At 39.4% G+C, this 23,296-nt stretch overlaps 1 protein-coding gene across 1 annotated transcript in view; it reads right to left on the reverse strand.

Annotated features, from left to right (window-relative positions):
* Positions 1-23,296, reverse strand: part of COL28A1 (collagen type XXVIII alpha 1 chain) — a 55,569-nt gene that overhangs the window by 28,881 nt on the left and 3,392 nt on the right. Inside the window, exons 2-13 of the mRNA XM_018573605.1 lie at positions 21,890-22,458; positions 13,479-13,499; positions 12,526-12,585; positions 12,338-12,391; positions 11,139-11,183; positions 10,034-10,060; positions 9,130-9,174; positions 7,589-7,633; positions 6,943-6,944; positions 5,972-6,023; positions 2,595-2,663; positions 1,540-1,608 (exon numbers count right to left, since the gene is read on the reverse strand). Coding sequence (XP_018429107.1) covers positions 1,540-1,608; positions 2,595-2,663; positions 5,972-6,023; positions 6,943-6,944; positions 7,589-7,633; positions 9,130-9,174; positions 10,034-10,060; positions 11,139-11,183; positions 12,338-12,391; positions 12,526-12,585; positions 13,479-13,499; positions 21,890-22,458 — 1,058 coding nt within the window. The remainder of the gene's footprint in view (positions 1-1,539; positions 1,609-2,594; positions 2,664-5,971; positions 6,024-6,942; positions 6,945-7,588; positions 7,634-9,129; positions 9,175-10,033; positions 10,061-11,138; positions 11,184-12,337; positions 12,392-12,525; positions 12,586-13,478; positions 13,500-21,889; positions 22,459-23,296) is intronic.

Genomic DNA, 23,296 nt, shown 5'->3' on the forward strand with positions numbered 1-23,296 from the left:
GTTCTATAAAGTGGTATTTTATCATAAGATGTCACTTTGTAAAACAACAATTTATAAGACAATCAACTAAAATTCATATCACATTTTGTTTCCCAATCTTAAGTTAAAATAACAGCTGACGGATTTTGTTAATATTTTTCAGACTGAAGCTAAATCACTGTAAACTTGCCCCGACATGATTTGGGTTTACGGAACTTAGTGTCTTATAGCATTCTCTGTTAGGTGTGTTTTCACTTAAAAAGAGGTCTGATTTCAGGGATTATGGTGAAATGTACTTTTCTATAAATTATAATGATGTAGGTCTATACACTACTGGTTGCATAATTCATAAGAATTAATTTGTCCGAAAGACAAATAAGACTAAATGGCTTTGGAAGTACAGAGAGAAAGTACATACAAAAATAATTAAACGCAATTTGTTATTATTGTTTGTTTTTATCTGTTTAAATCTTTTTTTTACAATAAATAACAATGTAAATGGGGTTTGCATTGTGCAATAAAACAAGTGCCAAGCATTGTCTTGATGCTTTATTCATAATGGGAAATCCACCAGTGGGAGTGAGACCGCATGTATAATGGATCCAGCAGGAGGTTGGAGTAAAGAAATATACACTTTGGGTGTTCTAAATTTTAAAGAGAACCAGTCATCAATAGGCATATGTAATAATATCAATAGCCACCCTTGAATTGGTATAATTGTGCAACCTTTCCGTTCATGGCTTACTTAATTTTATTCTCTTTACTTGTGTTCGCTCCCTGTCAGAGCAGAAGTGTTAGGGTGAATGTCATGATGTAAGTGAATAACTTCACACACATGTATCATTGAGAAGTATTGATGCAATAATAGATCCGTGAATGCAGATTCAGGTTTTTACAAATGCCCTTTCTTAAATGGTTTTCTTTAATACATAATTAAATACTGAATAGTAAAAATATGGATCAATATTACAGTTGATGATGTTAATGTGAGTATGTTGCACAACTCCTTTTAATAGGTCATGCACTGTGATGTACCTTGCAACTGTAGTGTTGTCCACCCACACTAGCAGTGCCACCTGTTGGATTTTAGTAGGTACTGCATCCCATGTAGGAAAACAATTGCAGGATAATGAATTCGCTTATAGGCATACACCATATATAATACATACACAATATATGGCACTCACTGGCCATTCCTAGCATTTTCTCCTTGCAGGTATCCCTAGGATGGGGAGCAACATACTCATGACATTGTCAAATTAAGAAGGATACAAAAAATAGTGACACTATTGGTAAGAAATCTTGCCAACCAATTCTTTTTTCATCTTCATCAATGCAGATGTAAATGTGATTTTGTGAGAGCCATCTAAGAACATCTTAGCCCAGGTAGTAGAAGCGATTGAACAATTCTAGGTTATGCTGTATCCCACATTTTATTCACTTTTATCTTTTATAAATAACTAGTTAAGCATGTTGTATATTTAGAATATTGGAATTTTCTAAACTTAATGCAGATACTTTACCAAGCAAGGAAAAAAAAACATAAATCAGAATACTCACCGGTAGTCCGGGCTCTCCAATTCCTGGAGGACCACTTGGGCCTGGTCTACCTTGTACTCCAATGTCTCCCTAAATACATAAGGGAGCAAATAATAAAAACAAAATATTGTTATCACCCATTGTCATGTCCTGATGCAATCACTGTTGCTTTTGCAAAGATCTATCAATTAACAGAACTTTCTCCTATGTATAGGGATATATGATATTGTATAGGATATGGAATGATTCTTGTAATTTGAGAACTGTAAGGCCTACATTAATTGTTCTCTTTCCTTTGTAAATGGACCTAGGGAATATCTATAATGGGCCTAAAGTGAAAGACTGGGTAAAGTAACACTGATGGTAAGGGTGAGTCAGTGGAATGCAAGGCATTGTCATTCCTTATCATTATTATTATGAAGGCTCCAGAAAACTAGACACCTGGCCAGGTTTTCATCCCCCGTAAAACTGATCTTCAGTCTCTTTTTGTTTTTTTTTTGGGGGGGGGGGGGGTTGCTGCCTTTCCTGCATGCAGCTTTTCTCCATCAGTAAGGTCCACCAAACCAGTCTCTTCGAAACCCTAGTTGGTTAGAATTTAATGCTTTACGTTCAGACTGACAAGACTTATGAGACTGATGAACTGGAAAATAAAGCTGCCCTACTGAAAATAGGAATAACAGCAGGAAAGAAAAAGCCCCAAAGTTCAGTGCACAGGAATGGAATAACTAAGCCTGGTGCCTGGTTGTTATGAATGATTCATGTAGCACCATCATATACCATGGCATTGTAAATAGTTTATATGTAACAAAATGTCTGTCATGAAGGCAAAGTCCAGTAATGTTTATGTGATCAATGCAATAGTCCTACTCATTGGTACTCTGGAGAACTGGTATATTGTCCATAATAGATTGTTTCCTTGTAATAAGGTAAGCCACAGAGGTGTCCACATAATGCATCAACAATGCATAGAAATTTGGACTATACAAGCCTCTATTAGTTATAGAGTACCCTTACACATCCAACAACAGTCCTGAATCTAGGAGGATCATAAGTAAAATGGTTCAGGAATGTATTACCTTGGCACCTGGCAGTCCTATCCCTGTTTCTCCTTGAAATCCAGGTGGTCCCTGGAGTCCTCTCTCACCCTATGGAAAAATGTAAACAATATTTTTGTATTAAACAATATATTTGAACCAATTACAATGTTGTTAATAATAATAATACCGTTAGGTGACATGGCGTAGACATTTTGTCATTTTCTTTACTATCTATGTCAGGCTATTATTTCATTCCCTTTGAGGAGATTCCTTTGCCTATCCTGTCTTCTTCTCCTATACTATCAACAGAAGAAGGGGACATAAAGGGAACTCTCCTTATCGGGACATTTTTTCTGGTGACATCCGTCAAAGATAGGTTTTCCTTTTGCTTTGGGGAGATTTTTTCTTACTTATTGCCCTGTCTGCAGGACAGGAAGTAAGGGGAAATCTGCCTAGTGGGCACAAAGGCAGCAATAGGAACACATCAGAAGCTCTATGAGAGGGGGTCTTACCCTTCCTTGACCACTTGAGCTGCAGGTTAAGCTTCTGTGCAGTGTTTCTGACACTGACTGTTGCTCCTAGACCAAACCCGTATAACCGTAAACTTTATCATTCTGAGACTATTAGCAAACTCCTGGCAACTTCCTGTCTCACAGTGATGATGCAAATCCAGTTCACTATATAGTCATCAGTCTTTTCACTTGGTTTCTCCCCTTGCGTTTGTTCAGACCTACCAAGTGTTTGTTCCTGTACTCTGTCTATGATCCTGGCTCTGTCTACTGATCTCCTGGCTCCAGATTCCGGCTATTGTACGTGTTCATCCTGCTCTCTGCATTCCAAGACCTGTCTCGGCTAACTGCCTGCTTTGGCTTCTGACCCCTGGCTCAGCTCTGACTATGTCTTGGATTTACCTATTTGTTGCTATTTTGTTTATTCAATAAACTCCTTTATTTTTTAACCTGCACTTTATTTAGTAGTCTGGTTTCTTGGTTCCCTGACATTCTATCTCAAACTTTTTCCCATTCTAAGTAAAAATAAAAACTATGACGGAATTCCCCCAATAATTCTTCTACCCAGCTGCAGATTTTACTTGTGTCTACCTTTTGTCTCTTGATATGGGGAAAAAAACATCCATGTGTCCAACTAACTAAAGTCCTCCGCTGTTGCTGTTTTATATATAGATTGTGATCTTAGCTTGAAGTCTCAATTGAGATAGAAAATCCCAGTGGCTTAGGAAAAGAACAGAAGTTGCAGAGGTTGTGGTTGCAACTGGGCTCCTGCTTCTGAGGGACCCATAAGACTTACTTAAAATACCCTCTCTACCACCACCACTTTCAGCAAGGATTCCACTAAATCACTGCTCCTGCACAGAGGTGTCATATTGTACAAGGTGGAGAGGATTTTAGGAGCTGGTAGGGGGGACAGTAGGTGCAGAGGAGGAATAATGGGGGTTGAAGGGTTTAGGTACAGGGAATGGGGTCGGCATATTAGCTGAAAGGGAGTCTTAGAGATTGGAAAATGTAAAACGTACTTAAACCCAAAAAATGTAATATATCACAGCTTACCAGTCCTTAGATGTGGCAGCTGCATTTGTTTTCTTTTTTTAGATATTTAAAATTTTGTTTCCTATATTTTCATTTGATGATCCTGCTGGCAATACTTTCTGTCCTAGGATGACAACACTTGCCATACTGTATCTGTGGAAGAATAGCGTTGTTATCTTAGGACAGAAAGTGTGTTACGACTAGAGGTGCACCGAAATGAAAATTTTAAATCGATTAAAAAAAATGTCAGGTCGAAACCGAAAATATTTTTTTTTTCTAATCTTTTTAAATATTTTATTTTTATTTATTTTTTATAAACTTTTTTTTAAATTATATTTTATTTTTATTTATTTATTTTGAATTTATTTATTTTTATTAAATATTTTTATTTTGTAGTTATACTGTGGGGGCTTTGGTAAAATATCAAACAGTCCCCTGATATTTCTCTTTTAAAATAGGAAAAGAGATTAAGGAAATATAGTCCACAATCTCTTTTTCTGCAGCCCCTGTTATAAATGAACAGGAATGCTCTATACTGACTGCTCCTGTTCATTCATACATTGTAAATATACTATGAGTTACTATGTACACAATTATGAATGAATAGGAAGTGATGTAGATCACTTCCTATTCATTCATAACTGGTACATAGTAATTCATACTATGTCCAGTTATTACAAACAGTCAGCGATCAGCTGATCACTGACTGCTGGTACCGCTCTCCATCCTGACTTGCTCTCCTGTGAGCCGGCGGTGCGGGGAGGAGAGCTCGATCTATTTTGACAGCTGACTCCTCCCTCAAAACACCGCCTCGGGCTCCTGTGACAGAGCATGTCTGTCTCCGCCCCCTCTCTCCATCCTGATCGATCACAGGAGGCTGAGGGGGCGGTGTGGGAGGAGAGCCCGGCCTCCTGTGAACCACTGGGTGTCTCCTCCCCCGCACCGCTCGGCCTCCTCTGACAGTTTCTCTCCTCCCCGCTGGACGCTGCGCTGTGTCAGAAGGGACAAAAAGCACCACACAGTGGGGAGGAGAGATACCTCACAATTTCAGCTGATATGTTTCGGTGGTGGAAATTACAGTGCATCCCTAGTTATGAATACAGAACACCTCCCCCTCTCATGCTTTTCACTCACCTCATAGTTCTAGCCGACCTGTGACAATGAGACTGTCACAGGTCGGCTTAGTAGATCGGGAGGTGAGCGAACACATACCGGCGTTCGCTCACCTCTCGATCCTGTCACGGCTCTCTGCCGTGACAGGGGAGGGGCTGGATTCCCCCCTCCCCGCTCCGATCCGCTAGCGCTGACTGGAGGAACGGACGCGGGAGGGGGCGGGTACAGCTGGCTCTGTCTCTAGATAGGCAGAGCCAGCTGTCAGTCATGCAGCTGGGCGGATCCAGACATAATTGTGGGGATCCGCTTCAGCTGCAGCGTCTCAGTATACCGCAAGCTGTAGCTCGCGGTATACTGTGCCTAGGGTGACGGGAGGACGCTAGTTTGTGTCCTCCCGTTACCCTAAGGAGAACTATGGGGAAAAGCCTTAACCCCATAGTTCTCCTTTAAGTTGGTTGCTCAAGTCGTTTTAGCAGACACCCCATAATTGGTAGACGGAACAAACTTTCTTTTTAGTTAATACTAAGTCAATATTTCACAGCCTTTGTCATTTGTTTAGTATGGTAGGACTGTCAAGAGTAGCTGAGGATTTCAATGTAAAGTATCTGCTACTAAGGAACTGAGTAGTTTTATGCAAATTATATGAATGACAGTTTTTCTCACATATACAGTATTACTTCACACATTTTTTATTTTTTTAACTAAAAACTGACATTGCTATATGCCCAGTCTGTATGTTCACACATAATATTTCCTTACCTTTGCTCCTTGGAGTCCTTCAAGTCCCTGATCTCCTGGGGGGCCTTGAACACTTTAAATGAAATTTATTAAATTGTGAATCTTGGATGAGAAGTTGAAACAAAGAGCAGTAATTGAGTTTCTGACGAAAGAAGGTTGTTTGGCTGTTGAGATCCATAGTTAATGGCTTGAGCAATGGTAGGCGTTTGGTAATGAAGTTTAAAAAATGGATAAAACTGAAATTGTTGACAAGGCATTCAATGGCGCTCTCATCGTCCAGAGTTTTTAAAATCTGAGTTAGTAAGATTTTTCAAAACTGGATTTGAGGCCTGGGTTAAATGATGCTGCAAATCATGCAGATGCTCTTCACATGATTGGACAATTATTGGACATTATTTTGGACATTATTCTGAAAGTATTTATTACAGTATTATTTGCTAGAATTCCACATGAGAATCACCTTGATCATTTTAATACAGCCTAATAGACATATTTAAGTATGTTTAATTGCTTTTTATGTTTTTTTATTTTCGATAAAGTGAAAACTCCCATCATTTTTTTTTTTTTTTTGCTGTTGATTTACCTTTGGGAGGCGTTTCCTTTATTTTTGAGACACAACAGGAAGTAAGAAGAGATTTCATAACAAAGGAAACTTTTTTTTTGTTTTTCATATTGGATAGAGTAAGGGAGGGCTATAACCTGTCAGTTTCTTTTTTTTGGCATCTGTCTTATTGGGGAGATTTCCCTTCACATCCTATCCGATAGCCACAACAGGAAGTGAGAGGAAATTCCTCCAAAGTAAGAGAAATCTTTGGTTGTCAACAGGGTTATCAGAACTAGTTTTCCCATTGGAAGACCCAGTTCTAGTGACAACTCAAAATTTGGGATTTTCTTTCATTTCCACTCTCAGTGACTACGGTCACAAGGATAAAAATAGAAGGTGAATTTCCTTAATGGGATCAAAAACAGCAATAAAAAACAAGTGTTCTAACCCCTCTTTTCTCTATAAGTTTTGGCTTAAGTTCTATTTTCATTGTCACAGAAAAAAGTGTCCCAAATTGAATATTTCTCTTCTATTCCTATTTTGGTGACAAATTAAACATTTTGGAATATCCCTCCCTTTCAGTCCCAGTGTCCACTAGGACATATAGAATGAATAAATGACCCCAGTGGAGATAAAGACCCCAATAAAAACTCGATTGGAGTTCTATCCCTTCTCTACTCCTCTATGGCTTTAGATACACTTTATGTGCTTTGAAAAAATTGTGCATGGCCGTCCTGCTGCACAATGTTTGCAGTGTGTCTGCTGCCCCCTTTCCAGATAGAGCGTCCCAGATTGCTAAGAACCTGGCAAGCTCTTAGCAATCTGGGATGCTCTGACCGGCGTCCTGCCCAGCTTCTGGCAACCAGTGATATCACTGGTTACCAGGTATTGAGAGGGACACTTTGGCCAGTGTCCCGTCTAGTTACTGGCAACCAGTGATGTCAGTGAACTGGGCACTGCCCCCCACATGGAATGTCTGGAATGGAACGTTTCTGTATGGAACGTCATACACCAGTATGATTCCACAAAATCTTTGAAAGTAAAACATGTTTGTGCTGCAATTTGGGTACATATCGACTAAAATGTTTTCTTACCTGCACGCCTCTTAATCCTCTGGGACCAGTAGGACCTTCAGGACCCTAAAAGATGAAAATAAAAAAGTTTCTATTAATTATTTATTTCAGAATGTGGCACACTAATATAATCCTGCCCAGACTTAAGAAGTAAAGCAATAAGGCAGTAACCCACAACAACCAGAGAACACATGTTGACAGACACTAATGATCTGAAATCTAATTGGTTGCTATGGGTTACTACTTTAAATATCATTGTTTCAGTTGTACTGTTTATAGAATAAAACTGAAAGAGACCAAATTTATGTCGGAAATACAACAGCATATATTGATTGTATTACTGACTGTAATTTGTCCTTTGAGCTGTAGATGGCACTGTAGTGCAATGTTATTATTTCTGCTCATATGTGCATGCTTATCTATGATACACAGGAAGTTATTTTCTCTATGTTTCCTTCCAGTTCTGTCTACATATATGTAATGTTCTTCTAAGCAAGTAAAACTTAATTCAGCATTCCTCAAGATCTCAGTGCTTCGTCTAAACACATAACCAACAATTATTACCATATTTAATCTTCTAAAGACATTGGCGCATTCTCTGACTAGTCTGTTGGATGGTTGTTAAAGATAGTTCAGCATAGGGAAGGCTGTAAGACTGTACCAAATCCAAGAGGTATACAGAACAGAGCAGTGACATGGGTTTCAGAGGTTGGGGCTACAGGCAGGGGCGTATCTGCCGCAAGGCAAACAAGGCGTTTGCCTCGGGCGTCAGATTCCAAAGGAGCGGCAAAAATGCCGGGATCTCAGTGTTCCAGGACCGCGGGCCAATTGCGGCCCGCGAGCCGGTACTTTGTGACCTGCAGCCAGCTCAGAAGTCAGGTACGCGGTCACACACCGCGTACTTGACTTGCGGGAGCAGTTGCACGGTCTGCATCTCTGACGGATGCAGACTGTGTAGCTGAGTCTGCGCCGGCACTCGGATCCTTTCGGCCAGTGCTCTTTCAGTGAAGTAGTAGAGGCATGAGACACTAGGGTTTATTTACTAAAGGCAAATAGGATGTTCACTTTCCAAGGGAATTTGCACGTCGCAATGGACATTACCCTTATCTTAGTAAATGTGGTGGAAATTCACTTTGCAAATAATACCCAATCACATGCAACGAAAAGAAGAAAAAAATCAGTATCTTTGCTTGCACATTCGATGATGAAAGTCACCTCATGCAACTCCCCAGCAAAGTGAAAATTCCCTTGCATTGTGAACATCCCATTTGCATTTAGTGGTCCAACTCCACTGTGTGTAATTGGAAGTTATGTGTCACACTGCATGTAGCAGAATGATATGAGGCACTGCATTTAGAATAGGCATGAGATATTGTGTGTAATAGAAGCAAGGCACTACATGTAAGTTTGGAAGCAATTGCTGCAGATTTTAAAACTTCAGGATCTTCTGACTAAGGCAAATGAACACAATTGCAATTACAGTTACCTACTGTATGATTATTGACAATTTTTATCTTTACAGCATATGGAACAACTGTCACCAGTGTTATTTACATACGCACCCGATCACCCTTGATACCAGGAATTCCACACTCGCCTCTCTCACCCTATAAGGAAAAAGACAAAAATATGTCAAATAAAACCTTTATACTCAAAAGAGAGTTTGTTTTTGCTCCTGCAAAGCATTAAAGCCCAACTCTGGGGATTACACAAAAGCTACATTTGCAGTGGGCCCCCTTGCACGGTAAGGGTAAAATGCTCATTAAGTCTAGGGGTAGAGGAATAAACTGTAATAATTACCTTACTCCTCACTCCGGAAGGCTTCAGCACTCTACTCTTCTCGCTGATGGTCCATTTTGTAGGCGGTCCCTCACTGTCCTTATGTAAAATGCAGGGCTACTTGCCCTGCATTGTACTTGATGACATCAGCATGCAACTGTAGTTGGGAATGCCTTAGGGAAGTGGCTTTGGGGGCTGGTGGCAAAGCATGCCAGAGAGAGGAATAATGCAAGTAATACGCATTACTCTAAAGTCATGCTGGGTAAGTTAACAGTTCATATCTGTGCATATAAAAAATGGGGACCTTTAATTGCAATCTATTTGAGGGCAGGGACTGATGTGAATACATAATATGTAAAGCACTGCATTAATTCATAGTGCTATATAAATACCTGAAATAAATAAATAATTAAAGGGGCCCCACTGCAAGGATATTTTTTTCTGGTGCCCCAAGGTAGGCTTTGAATGTTACGTTAGTACTTTCAGTGGGGTTTCATGAAATTTAATGAACAATTGAAAATAGCACAGAGGGGCATTCAGACTGAACTCTGGATTATTTATCAGAGTGGAATCCACTGAATATTTACTATTCATACTTTATTATTTCATCTGTAGCTTTCACTTTAAGACCACACTATGCACATTTCATGCATTTACTATATGTAATCAAGAGGTTGAATGCATTACCGGCTCTCCTTTATATCCTGGTTTTCCCTGAAAAGAAAAAAACAAAACATCAGAAACATAATTCTGACGAGTACAGTAGTCAAATTGTTTAGATTAAAATTGTTATTGTCATATACACTTCTTGGTGAACTTTCTAAACACTTTCAGAAGGTGAGTTGCTGGAAATTTGGGAATTTTTGCAGAACGAAAGTTTTAATAGAAGGAAGCTGTCCCATCCTCGAATGCATACATTACTGTGCAGTCTAAACTTAAATGCCAAAAGCACATGAGTCAAAATCGTGGTGAAAGGGAGATGCTAGATCTGCATCTAAGGCTTAGAAGAGAAATGATGATTCGGTCTAGTGGCTTAGGTTCACCAGCTACCAAAAAAAGGGGGTTCTCCCTGAAACCATGGTTTCCCTCTCTGTAGGTGCTCTGTATGTGGTCAATCGAAAAAGAATTGCCAACTATGCTTTTGTGAGCCCAAATATGTATTTTATTTATTCCAAAAATGGCAGAAAAATATGTGAAAAATGCATTATGGGTGTCCAAAAACCATCCCCCTTCATCAGGGCTTAGGCAATTTGTTGCAAACATAATGCACTCTTGTCTAGGAGCCTATGTCACAAAGCCAGAGGTGGTTACTTTAATGAGGGTCAAAATTTGCCATAACGACCTCAGTGGGTGCGTAGACCCTGCCAGGCAGTTTACAATATTTATCAAGTAGGAACTGTCTGTTTTCAATGGGAGACCCTTTAGGCACATTAGCCAGTACATTGGCATAGCGGTTAGCACTTCTGCCTTGCAGCACTGGTGGTCTATGGTTCAAAACCTGGCCAGGACACTATCTGCAAGGAGCTTGCATGTTCTCCCTGTGCTTTTGTAAGTTTCCTACCACACTCCAAAGCCATGCTGGAAAGTAAACTGGTTCCTGTCTAAATTTGCCCTGTATGTATGTGAGATAGGGACCTTAGATCGTAAGCTCTTTGAGGGCAGGGACTGATGTGAATGTGCACTGTGTAAAGCGCTGTGTAAATTGAGGGTGCTATAGAAATACCTGTAATAAATACTGTATATGGTCATTTATAACCCATCCATATTATATTAGATCTGTTTCTAGTGTTACCTCTAGTCCATCTCTTCCAGGAATTCCGTTAAGTCCAGATTCTCCCTGTAATAAAGACAAAAGCACCATATTGTCATTTAACAGGTAATTCCAAAAAACAGTCTGCCTCAAAGTCTGGTGCTCATTAACCAACCAGCTTACAAACATTACTAAAATCAGAGATATTTTATATGCTTTTCTGATAAGGATCCAATAGTCTGCACACTACTGATCCAGATTCTTTGTGTTACTGCCATGTTAACGTAAAAGGAAACAAATACAGAAAAAACAAAATACTTTATAATACCACAAAAGGCAACTATATTCCAATGGAATGTAAAAAGCTATTGTGGCAATTATGGTGGTATTAAAACAAAAAAGTATTTTTGTTTTCTTGTACATGGCATTGTTCCTTAATGTTTAGTATGTTAAGAATAAAAAATAAAATGCAGTACATATTTGCAGTACTTGCACATTTTCCTTTGTTTTATCCCTTGCACGGTTTTTACAAGACCCCCACAAGTACAGAAGAATACCTGCTGATTTGCCAGAAATGCGATCAGTTCCTAAGCCCGTTGTAGGCTGACAACACACAGCATTTTTGTGGACTGAGTGTTGCCAGTCCTGCCATTTCTCTTTTGCTTATTAAACTCCTTGAGATAACACAGAAAGTGTACAGAAGACACATGCAATGACATGATAAACAGATATAATTTGCACTTATCAAATTGATATAACAAAATGCTTCCCTGGAATAATGGTATCACCAAAAGGTGGCAAACAAGAGAAGCTCATTGTTAGGGTTTACATATATTTTGAGATGTTTTAGCCTTTGAAAGTGAACCCAACCCGGTCTGAAATGCTTCTGAGGTAACATAGGTGCTGAAGTCTTTAAGTGGATTACAGAGGAGCCTGCTTAAATCCTAAGCCCAGGCTGTGAATGGGGCCTTAACATCTTCCCAATGCCAAATAACATTCTGCCTTCAAACCTTACCCTTTGACACTCAACTGTCAAATGCCAAAACAACAGTTAGCAGAAGGAAGAACTTCCTTTGCTCCTTGCTGCTGTCTATGCGCAGTAATGCCTGGAGAACAGCATTCACCCAGCAACTTTACGTTGGGAGGAAGGTTCATGTATTTTCTTAAGTGTTTCACAAAATGCAGCGTTATTCAGGATTACCTGTTGTTTCTTAAATTTTCAGAAAAAAAAAGTACTGTACCTTGCCACCTTTCTGACCTGGAATGCCATCATCACCTGGTCGGCCCTTTTTACCCTATTAAAAGAAAAGGCTTTACTGTATTATGGCATTGGATAACTTCCCAGCCCAGTCTTGAATGTATATAATAAAACAAATACCAACTTAAACCTGACATCATACAGACAAAGAGCAAAGTCAGGAATACTTACAGGAGATCCAGAAAGCCCCCTTTCTCCTTTTTCACAAGTGCAGGTAGGTGACTGGCGGCACTGGTAGAAAAGAAAAAAAAATCACCCCACAGCTATAAACTATTTTCCTGCACATTTTTATTGTCAAATACAAATTAAGATGATGTTAGGAAATAGGGGAGGTAACAAATTATAGGGTGGAATTGGGTTCCAATATGAGAATATGTCACAATGCTAATAAATCGTAACCCTGTGAAGAGGTTGGCCCCTGTGCCTGTTTTGCATCTCAGATGGCCAAACTGACTTTTTTTTTTTTAACATTCACCAAGAAAAGTCACATGACTTGAGAATTAGCTAATAAAGATTCTAAAAGACACATACTTGTGCAAACGTTTTTCATAACAATAGTTCAAATAAAACAACAAAATTATATGATTTGTGAACAAATGCAATATAATCTCCAAAATGTTATCTAAATATTATACGTCAAATTAAAACTTTGTTTAATTATTAAACGTGTATTGTGAAATTACTTTATTGTAAAACATTGTATACTTAGTCTGTGAAGGTTCTCATTCATCCATATCATGGTATATTTGTGGAAAATAAATCAAAGCAACTGGACTTGCTGTATTTTTTTTTGAAGATGTTTCGTTTGTCATCCGACTAGCTTTCTCATCCTGAATTGAGAAAGCTAGTCGGATGACCAGCAAAACGTCTTTAAGAAGAAAAAATACAGCAAGTCCAGTTGTCTTGATTTATTTTTTTACAGATAGTGCATACTTTGGGTGACTTAAAACTGTAAATATGCAACCCTGTCTAAGAACTATTACTACTTAATTGATTTAGTGTCAAACTGAAATGAAGGCCCATTAACAAAAGAACTAAAACCATATGGAATATGGTAGAACCAGAAAGTTTTAAATATTTTGCTGTATGTCTTACATGTGAAACTGTCACTATAAAACACTTACCCCTTCCTCAGCAAGCTCTTTCTGTAAAAAAAACAAAAAAAAAGTGAAAAAAAATAACAGTCCAGCAAATGGTTTTCACATTTTGTTAATATGTAAGCTCTGTAAGGAGCCTTTTGACAGTGTTCTGTGATGGCATTGATAATGATAATTGACAATACGTGCAATCCAGATGCTCAGACACACAGTACTGAGTTGCTTCCTTTGGGGCTGGTGTATAAATCTTCTGCCCAGCAGATAGCGAGGTGAATGCCATTCACAGGGCACTACAGTCACTAGATGGCACTAAAGAGCAATTCCTATGCTCCTCACAACCATCTAGTGGCAGCAGTGCCATGCAAATGGCATTCTCCCAGCTATATGCTAGATAGAGGATTAGTAAATCAGCCCTTTTGTGAAACTAGCTGAGAAACCTAGGAATTGTTTTGAAGCTTCCTTTCTAAGATCCCCACACTATTAGTCAGAGGTTATTTAGCTTCACTTCATTACATTCTTTTGACTGGGTGTAGATCAACTCTGGGCAACAAATAAACTGCCAACGCTGTCCAGGAAATCCAAAAAGTCAATTTTTTCTCTTCAGGGTTTCAATCAGTGAAACATACATTGAATATTACTAATGAACAGAATTTCATAATAAAATAAGGTATCATGTCACAAAGTTACAATATCTCCTAAAGTTTAATATTATAATAATATAATATAAGAATAACAATAATAATAATAATAATATAACAATTGCCATTGTCAAGTATGCTGCTATTTTTCAATAAATCCTTGTGATGTCAATAAAGAAAGATAAGACTTTGCAACCAATTGTTGTTTGCATGTGAGCCTCCTGTGGTTTATTTGTCCATAAGTCATATTTAGTCTTCCTTTCTGGAATCTGAAACTCTAGTTTCTGTGCTGTATGGTATACGCAAGAGAGTTGAGAAAGAAGTAAAGAAACAGAATAGAAATTAAAATTGGCTATTGACAATGACTGACAAGACACACAAGGCTGCTCCAGACCGACAAAGCCTTACAGAAGATAGGGGGTAAAAAAATTGCTTTTTTTTAACCACAAAAACCGTCATCGGCCAGGGTGGCCCCTCAATTCTCTGACTACAGCATTTCATGTATTTATTTAGATTTCCTCCATCTCCTAGTAAGTTAATTAAAGTCCCATGCCATGTGTTTGTACATATCTGATCTAGGAATTCCACGTCCTTTCAAAAAGGTCTTTTTATCAATTATTATATTAAAGAGTCTTTCCAGGAAATTTTGTTTTTGGCAATATCAAGCCTCAAAATGGCAGTTTTCCATCACCCAGCAATTGATATTTTAGCTGCTAAAAATTTGAAAAAAAGTAAGTCTATGAGAAGACTTTGACATTCCTGGGTAGGGCTGTCCATGCCATTTTCAGGATATTAATATTAGTCATAGTGTATATTGTTTATATGAGAAAACATCTGGGTCCAGAAGCATTTCCCTTTTGGACACTATCCAAATATGGATCCTATGCCCCAAGTATCCACACTGCCCAAAGCAATATGGTGAGGATTCGAGGCACATCTTTGCGAGTCTGGTTGATATCAAGTACAATCTGCACAGGAGTTTACTTCTATCAAGGATAGGTTCAAGATGCACTTCCAAATTCATTCCATTTTGCCCAAAAAGTCAATTATTCATACTCAAAGCTGAACTCCAGCCTTATCTTCAGTCTCGCACAGTTGTACAGGCTTCTCTTCTGTACTAACATTGCTTACTGTGATTTTGCTGTACACTGTGAACTGACAATGTGCATTAGAAGAGTCCCAGTGATAATGTCACTAGGTCTAAAAAAAAAGGTGCATATTGAAAAGGAAAAGGGTGTATTTAAAAATGTCAATAGCATGTTTTTGGGGGAGGAGAGAACACAGACTATAAGCAAATCAAACTTCAGCTTTAGTTCTCTCCACCTTCTTCCGCACTTAATTTCAAAAGCCTAACACTAACCTAGCTCCTAAACTAAGTCATGTCTTTTAATATCCGCTATTCTGGAGACTCTATTCATCCTGTGCCAGGAGCTTTTCTGTGCCAAGAGCAGTGAAGTGCAACATGGAAACCACACACTATTGAAATATCAGAAGAAAATCATCTGCAGTGTGGAACAGTTAAAACCTCTACCTTTGTACTCACATGGGAGATTTTTCCTCATTTCCTGTACAGTCCCCAACACAGGTAGTAACAGAAAATCTTTTCAGTGAGGGCATATGTGGTAGTTTTTTGCCTGTGTGGGAAGGTTTGTAACCTTTGTTTTTTTACTTGCCATGTCCCTGGTGAAGAGATTCCATCACTTCCTGTTTCCAAACAGTTGAAAATGTTCATACATGCAATTATTAGTAATACTAATTCTTTGGGTCAGAAGATTCTTTAAAAGGTACAGACCAATTAAATTAAAAAACACATAGGAATCTAATACTTTATGCTGACTCTGGTTACCAATACAATGTGCATATATTTCTCATCTTCTGTTACACCAGATGCATTAGGACTGTGCTGGAAGCCTTTACCAGTGCAGTCCCAACGCAAATACAAGGCAAGGTGCAGCTCACACCACTGTGGTGCAGTGCTGTACACTGAGAAAAGAACTGCATCATACTGTGCTGTACCTGTTTGAACTGAATTAATTGTCACTTGCAAAATTATAACAAAAAAAGGAAACAGTGCAATGTGCCAGAATCAGAGCATCAGCACTGTTTCTGCCAGCGCAAACCAGCGTTTGTTCAGCGTTGCTTGCTGGTGTGAACAGACCCTTAATGTAGCAGTAGCCAACATGTCAAATATTACATTTCTTTACTAACTTGGTCAGTCTTTATGATGCTATGGTGAGATCCTTCTTGTGTTTTGTCCTAGTTGGCTTTGTTGAATGTTCCTCCTATGCAGTACACTAGTGTCATGTATTCCTGGAAAATTTCTTAGTGTATTTAATGCCAAAGGATATCAATGAGGTTTTTTTTTTCCATAGTCCCTTATGGAGAAGTCATCTACTTGTTAAATATTTAGGTGAGAGAGGGTTAAATAATAAGTGTAACTTTGGTATCAGTTGGCCTTCAATAAATGTCATACCATCTCTCCCCCAGTGCAGCCCTCCTAGTCTTATAATCACCTTCATCCTTGATGCAGTGATCTTTACTGTGTGGCCCATTCAGGAGCTACACAGCCTTGCCAAATTGTCTTTGGCTTGCCCTTGTGCAACTTAGTCCTATTCTTTGCTTTGGTGAGCTGTACTTATGGCCTCCTCCAGTGCTCTTTCAGATTATGGCTCTCCTCAATGGAATTGCGATGCTAAAACTAAAATGGAATGGAATCCAAAAGCAGACGAGAACCAGGCAAGCATTTTTGTGAAGCCAGGTTGTGTGACTCCTGACGGGCCCACGCAATAAGATTAATGGATTGAGGAGGACAATGGTGAGTATAAGACCAGGTGGGTTATACAATCAGGGGGGTTGCTGCATTCATTAAAGGACAACTTGCACCAAGTCCAAGTTTACCTTTAAGTGTTAACGCAGGGAGCTTTAGTGCCGGATACACTTTATTAGTAAGTTAATGTTCACCCTTGCCCTTAGCATTGTGTGAATACTACCAGTGTCCGGAGCTAATGTGCCATGCCCTGAAGTCCTACTTTCTGTATATTCTTTATATATATGTAAACCATAAAATGTATAATGGTTACCTACTCAAATGGTTGTGAATCATGTTGTGACTTGCTACCAACTTGATAAAAAATAAGCAATATACCTGCAATTAGTAAGTGCTGTCTGATGAGGTCAACAAATCCTTATTAAAAAGAAAAGCAGGTAGAGAATTGGTGATAATTGTTTTTTTAAGATTTAAATAATACAGCGAGTACAACATTCTAGACCACAGTATTATGCTACATATATTTGAGAGAATACTTGTGGAAAGTTGTATCTGTAAGTTGAGTAAACTAATAAGATGCCAAAAACAGTATTCAGTTATACTTTTCAACTCCCTTATAGACTGTTTATTAAGTTTCCCCTACAGCTTCCCACCCCCTAAATTTAAATTGCTTAGAAAAATCATACAAAAACTAGAGGCTTTGGAAGCTGGTGTGAGGTAAGTATTTATTTCATTATTTCATTAATTTATTTTGGTAAATGGTTATTTTTATAAAGCTTTTTCATCCCATTTGTATTTCGGGGGATATAAGTGCAGTGGACTTTCCAGTTTTGATGGAAGGTCCACTTTAACAAGTTGCAGCTAGTTAGCATTTGTGTGTCTGTCTACATGAGGTGTGCCAATATGCAGTCTCCTAAAAACAATATACTGTATATGTGACCTCATTGTTGTAGTGTCATATCATTGTGGGCATGGCCTAAATAAGTGCAGTCCACAAAATAGACAAATGTGGTGGAGATAAAAGTAACAGGAAAACATGCAAAACTTTCATTTGTATGTAATCTGTATATGGGGCTAAATAACATCATATAGGTAAAAGCCTTTTCACTTGATTAGGCTGTTGATTGACATTTTTAGAAGAAGAGGTATTATCTGCTCCCATAGGAGGAGTGATCATACAGTAACTTGGGGAAGGGGGGTCTCCCAAAAAACCTGTATAGTAATCTAACAATCAGTTTACATTTATAGTTTTTACTCTCCTTCTGCTGATTACTAAGTGTCTGTTGAGTTTAATATGTACACTTTACAATAAAAACAATTCAAATATTACTCCACTGGTATCACACTCCTGACTTTCTACATTTCCTCAACTCAAACATACCCAACCAAAGCTGTGCCCAACACATTGGTGATCTCATTCATAAATTGAGGACATGCCGCATAATACAACCATTTTGTCATTGTGTTGAACTCCTTGTTTAGAAAATTTTCCAATGTGCAATGACCCTCAAACTAATTACCTATAAACTTAGAGCCTTCCCCCATCAAGATATCTAGAAATTTCCATAAATAGGGCTGTGCAAACTGTTGGTGCGGTAAAAATCCTGTACATTAATAATAGTAAACATTCTTACAGCTCCTAAATGGTTATTTGCACTTAAATGGAAATAGGCCCAGGGAACAGGCAAGCTCGAATCAGAGCCAATAATCCCATGGAACATAGAACCACACAATTACACAATACACTTGATAAATTGGAGCAGATTTGAAATCCATATATCTGTTAAGAAACACAGCATAGACTGCACCCACTTACTACCACAGTGGATTATTGCTAAAGACCCTAAAAAAAAAACCTTTCTTGCTCCCCACTAAAGACTATGCTCAGACACCAAAATTCACATTGTCATCTGCTAAGAGAGAGGTGGCTTATGATGTGTACAAAACTAGGTTCCTTTGAATTATGTGAATAGAGTAACAGTAGAGGGCCATTGTTAGGGCATGCTCTGTAGCAAACAATTTATAAAATAATCAATACCATACAGGAAAGGTTGAGGTAGTATTGAACTCTTAAATGTTTTTCAGTAATGAAGCCAGATCAAACAAATCTACATTGCCCAGCAATCCATTTCACTAAATCTCTGCTCAAGCACTTACAGGCATCATGTTTCCAAACAGCTCTAACTCTCGTCAGCTCAGCTTCCCTGAACTTCCTGTTCAGTACAAGATCTCAAGGAACAGGGAAGAGTCCAACAACTACTAGCATCTACTAGCTCGGAGACTAGAGAAGGAAGGAAGGAGGAGGGGTGCAGGAAGAAGGGAAGTGGATTGCCTTGACATGTGTTTAAACAGTGGTTTGTCCTTTAGACATATTGCAAACACCTTGTCACTAGCTTTAGAAAACAACACAGGTAAAAGCACAGAAACATTTTAAATGCCTACTTTCTGTGTTTCTCATTTCCATAAACTTTATTTTACTAACTTGCAATGTGACTTTACATTTGCTAGAAAAATTGACTAGTCGATCCCTTAGTACAGTCTCCTCGCTTCTGCCATGTTATAGCCCTCTACTGTTCTAAGAGTGTGTAATTACTCTCTGTGCTGACTCAACTCTTCCGCCTCTCCTTTAACCTCCCTACATAACCTTTTATGTAGTAGCCTGGGGAAGAGCAAAGGGGAATACAAGAGAGTGTTGCTTGAGTGACGGTAATGAGTCTGCTAAGGGTGCTGACATCACATCCAAGATGGCAGCACCCAACAGTGCACTGAGGGTTTTTGGACGCCTACACAATGGAAGCTTTTACAGGCAAATAACATGCCTGAAATACGTTAAAAGCACATATAAACTTAGAGGAAGTTTTTTGTTGAAATGAATGGTCTGGTGATAGGCTTTCTTTAAGGAACTCTTGAGCAACATTTCCTCTTCTCATTTCACCTGTTCTATTATTTTTTATCTATTCCAGCAAGACTGCTAACATAGATTTGTCTTTGCATTTCCATATCTGTTTAAATTAAGAAAGGATTAAAGATTCACAAACAGGCAGCTTTTCATTGCCTTGAGTTAACCTTTATCTATGCAAAGCAGAGTAAACTAATAATTTTGTGCATACGAGCTGCTAGTTAGTGGTGGATAATAATAGAGGCAATTATCTAAGAATCTGTAGCTATAAATGGATCCAGACATTTTACATTTAAAGCTGTGTATTCTGAAAAAAATATAAAATGTATTTCTAAATAAAGCTGACAAAATTAAAACACTGAGAGTGGAAGAGGGGGAGCAGCATGTTAAGTCAATCACGCATGCAGTGGGGTGGAAGGGGGGTATTTGGCCAGAGATAAGCTTTAAAGTCAGGGGAAAAGGAAGATTAGATGAAGGGATTGGGTTTTATTCCAGTGAAGATTGAAAAATACTGTAATAATGGTATTTCTGTATGTATTCAGACACAGGCAGTGTACACTGTGAGATCCATGGACTTATAATGTGTCACGGCCTATAATAATTTTAAAGTTCAAATCCAGACTGCTATTAAATGTACCCTTGCTGTGGGTCACCCGCACTGCATGGATAAATGCCCGTTTAGCTTGGAGGAGAAAGTAGTACGTTTAAATACTTACCTTATTCCTTCCTTTACCGGCAGCTGGTGCTCTCCTCCACTGTTGAGTGCTTGGAGGTGTGGGCAGACCCTTGCTATCTTCACATACAATGCAAAACTGCTGGTCCTGCATTATATGTGATGACTTCAGAGATCTGCAACTGGGCAGGCCAAGTAAAGCAGCGGAACGACAAAGTTGTGAAGAAGCCTGAGTGAAGAATAACCTAGGTTTTTGTGATTATCTCCCCCAAGTCAAGTGAGCATTTAACCCATGCAGTGGAGGGTAAGGGGGGGGGAGACCCTGCTTAGAGGTGCTGTTAGTTAATTATATTGACCTCAGTGATGTCATAGGTTGTTGGTGTGGATGCATTGATATCTGCATTTGTTATGTGTACATTGCCCCAGGCTGTTCTTTCCTGTCCTTTAACCCTACTCAGTTGTCCTGCTTTTTGGTCTGAAATATAGACCTCTCTGTAAGTGTACTTTTTTAAATGAAAAAGTGTTTCTAAACCAAACCTTTCACCCAACCTTTAAATTAGGGATGCAAGATACCGATACTAGTATCAGTATCTGTGCCGATAACGAATATTTGGGCGAGTACTTACCAACAATACCGGAACTTCCGGTCAAAGGGAGATTTCCTCTCACCGGCAGTGCCACGAGGGAACATGGAGCAGGCTTCCCTGCCAATCAGGAAGCCGGGTAATAGGTAATGACTCTCCACCCGGCTTCCTGATTGGCTGGGAAGCTGGCTCAATGCTGTTTTGCCGGTTCGATGCTGATTGGCTGGCCAAACAGCATGGGGACGGCTTCCTGGCCAATCAGCCGGGTGGCGAGTCATTACTCGGCTACCTGATTGGCCAGAAAACTGGCACCATGCTGTTTGAGAGGCTTGATGCTGATTGGCTGTGAAGCCGGCTTCCCGGCCAATCAGCATTGAGTCGGCTAAACAGCTGGCTCAATGCTGATTGGCTGCGAGGCCGGCTTCCCCGGCAATCAAGAAGCGGCGGGTAATGACATGCTGCCCGGCTTCCTGTTTGACCGGGAAGTCGGCTCCATGCTAGCGGAAGTACCGGTATCAGTACTCAGTATCTCCGATTACCAAAATATAAATATCGGTACTCATATTGGATACCGAAAAAACGGTATTGGTGCATCCCTAGTTTACATTATTGTATATATTATTTTAAAAAGTCAGTATAAAGGTGAAATAGTGATGAAAAAAACATCATGTAGGTTTAATCAACCATTTTTGTGAATATTAAGTCATTATGGCCTTCATTGATGAGGGAATGCCCTTTGTCTGCAATGCATTCTTTGTGCTGTCATCTCAGCATGTTGGGAGGAAGAGGTGTATGTAGACCTCAAAGTGGTCAACTACTAACATATAGAAAAAATACATAGTGTGTTTCATAATAAAACATTTAAATATTTACATACCACTTCTTTCAGAATTTTATCCACCATGTCAGCTTCTTGTAAGTGAAACACAAATCTGGTGGAGGGCACACTGGCCAACAAGCGGAGTTTGGCAGCATTAGCAGTTTCCCGGGCTACTGATGTCATGCCGACTGTAAAAAGCTTAATGTCATGTTGTTTGGCATTAGTTGTAGCAGCAAAAATATCAGGGTTTCTTGGGTGGTCCACTCCATCAGTCAGAAGAATGGCTATCTTTACACTCTTGTGCGTACCTTCATTCATATATAGTTGGGTTACGTTCGTAATGGCATACGATGTAAATGTACCATGACCGATATATGAAATGGGAGCAATGCGAGATTTGAAATTATCTGGCCCTTTCCAGTCTCTGAATGTCTGCTCTATGAGCACGGTGCTGCTGTACTGCAGTAAAGCCATCCTCCAGCTAAAAGGACGCTTGGAATCCAGCTGTATTCCTTTCAGCTTTTCCACCATTTGTAATACAAACTTCTTTTCTTGGTTGTGGTTGTATTCCTTAGCACTCTCTGAGCTGTCCAGGAGGAATGCCATTTCCAAAATGCAGTCTTCATCTAAAAAAAATACAGGATGTATTCAGGCATGGATGGCAATAAGAGGGCAAGTGGAGGGGGGAGGGAGGACAGAAAAGCAGCAAAACCCAACAATAAGAATCAGTAATGTTACATTTAGAAGTTATAACACAATACAGCAAAGTACACATAAGTGTAAGCATATAATGTTACAGTGATCATGCTTAGCGTGGAACGTGGGTGCGACTCACAGGCTTCTGTGGAATGTTTCGCAAGCCTCTGTCCATACCCAGGTACGAATCTTTGGTTGTGGGTCAGCAGGAAGCAATCAATGGACCTCAAGTGCGGCACTTGTGCTCCATTGAGATGTACATATAGGCATAGTTACAAATAATGGGGCCCTATACAAAATCTACGCGTTCCCCCGGCTGAGAATACATATGTCATTGATCTTAACATGAAGTATGTATCAAGGGCAAGCAGCAGGAGAGCTGTCAGCATAGTCAGTACATTGCTAGAGAGCAGTAAAGGGGATACACGTTCTAGTAGCACTAATAATAGTAAGCAGAATTACATTTTATATTAAGATAAAATGTATTTTACTAATCAGCCCCCCTAATACAGCCCCCTCCTACCCCAGGCCCCATAGCAGCCGTGTGGACTGCTATGGCTATTGTTATGCCCTGGGCGGTCCCTAAGGTTTTCACCACCTGTGGTGATGTCCTCCCGGAGGGGTTCTGCTGGCACAGAATGTTCGTCTCAGGTTATTGTGCTGATTTGTGTTTGGGGAAGGGGGGGACACTGGACCCCACTGTCAGCGACTCTTTCAGGCATCCCACACCAGTTCACTGATGTCACTGTCTGCCAGTAAATCTTGCAA

Source organism: Nanorana parkeri, unplaced genomic scaffold (genome assembly GCF_000935625.1).
Source record: "Nanorana parkeri isolate BGI_ZX_2015 unplaced genomic scaffold, ASM93562v1 scaffold2451, whole genome shotgun sequence".
Lineage (NCBI taxonomy): Eukaryota > Metazoa > Chordata > Amphibia > Anura > Dicroglossidae > Nanorana > Nanorana parkeri.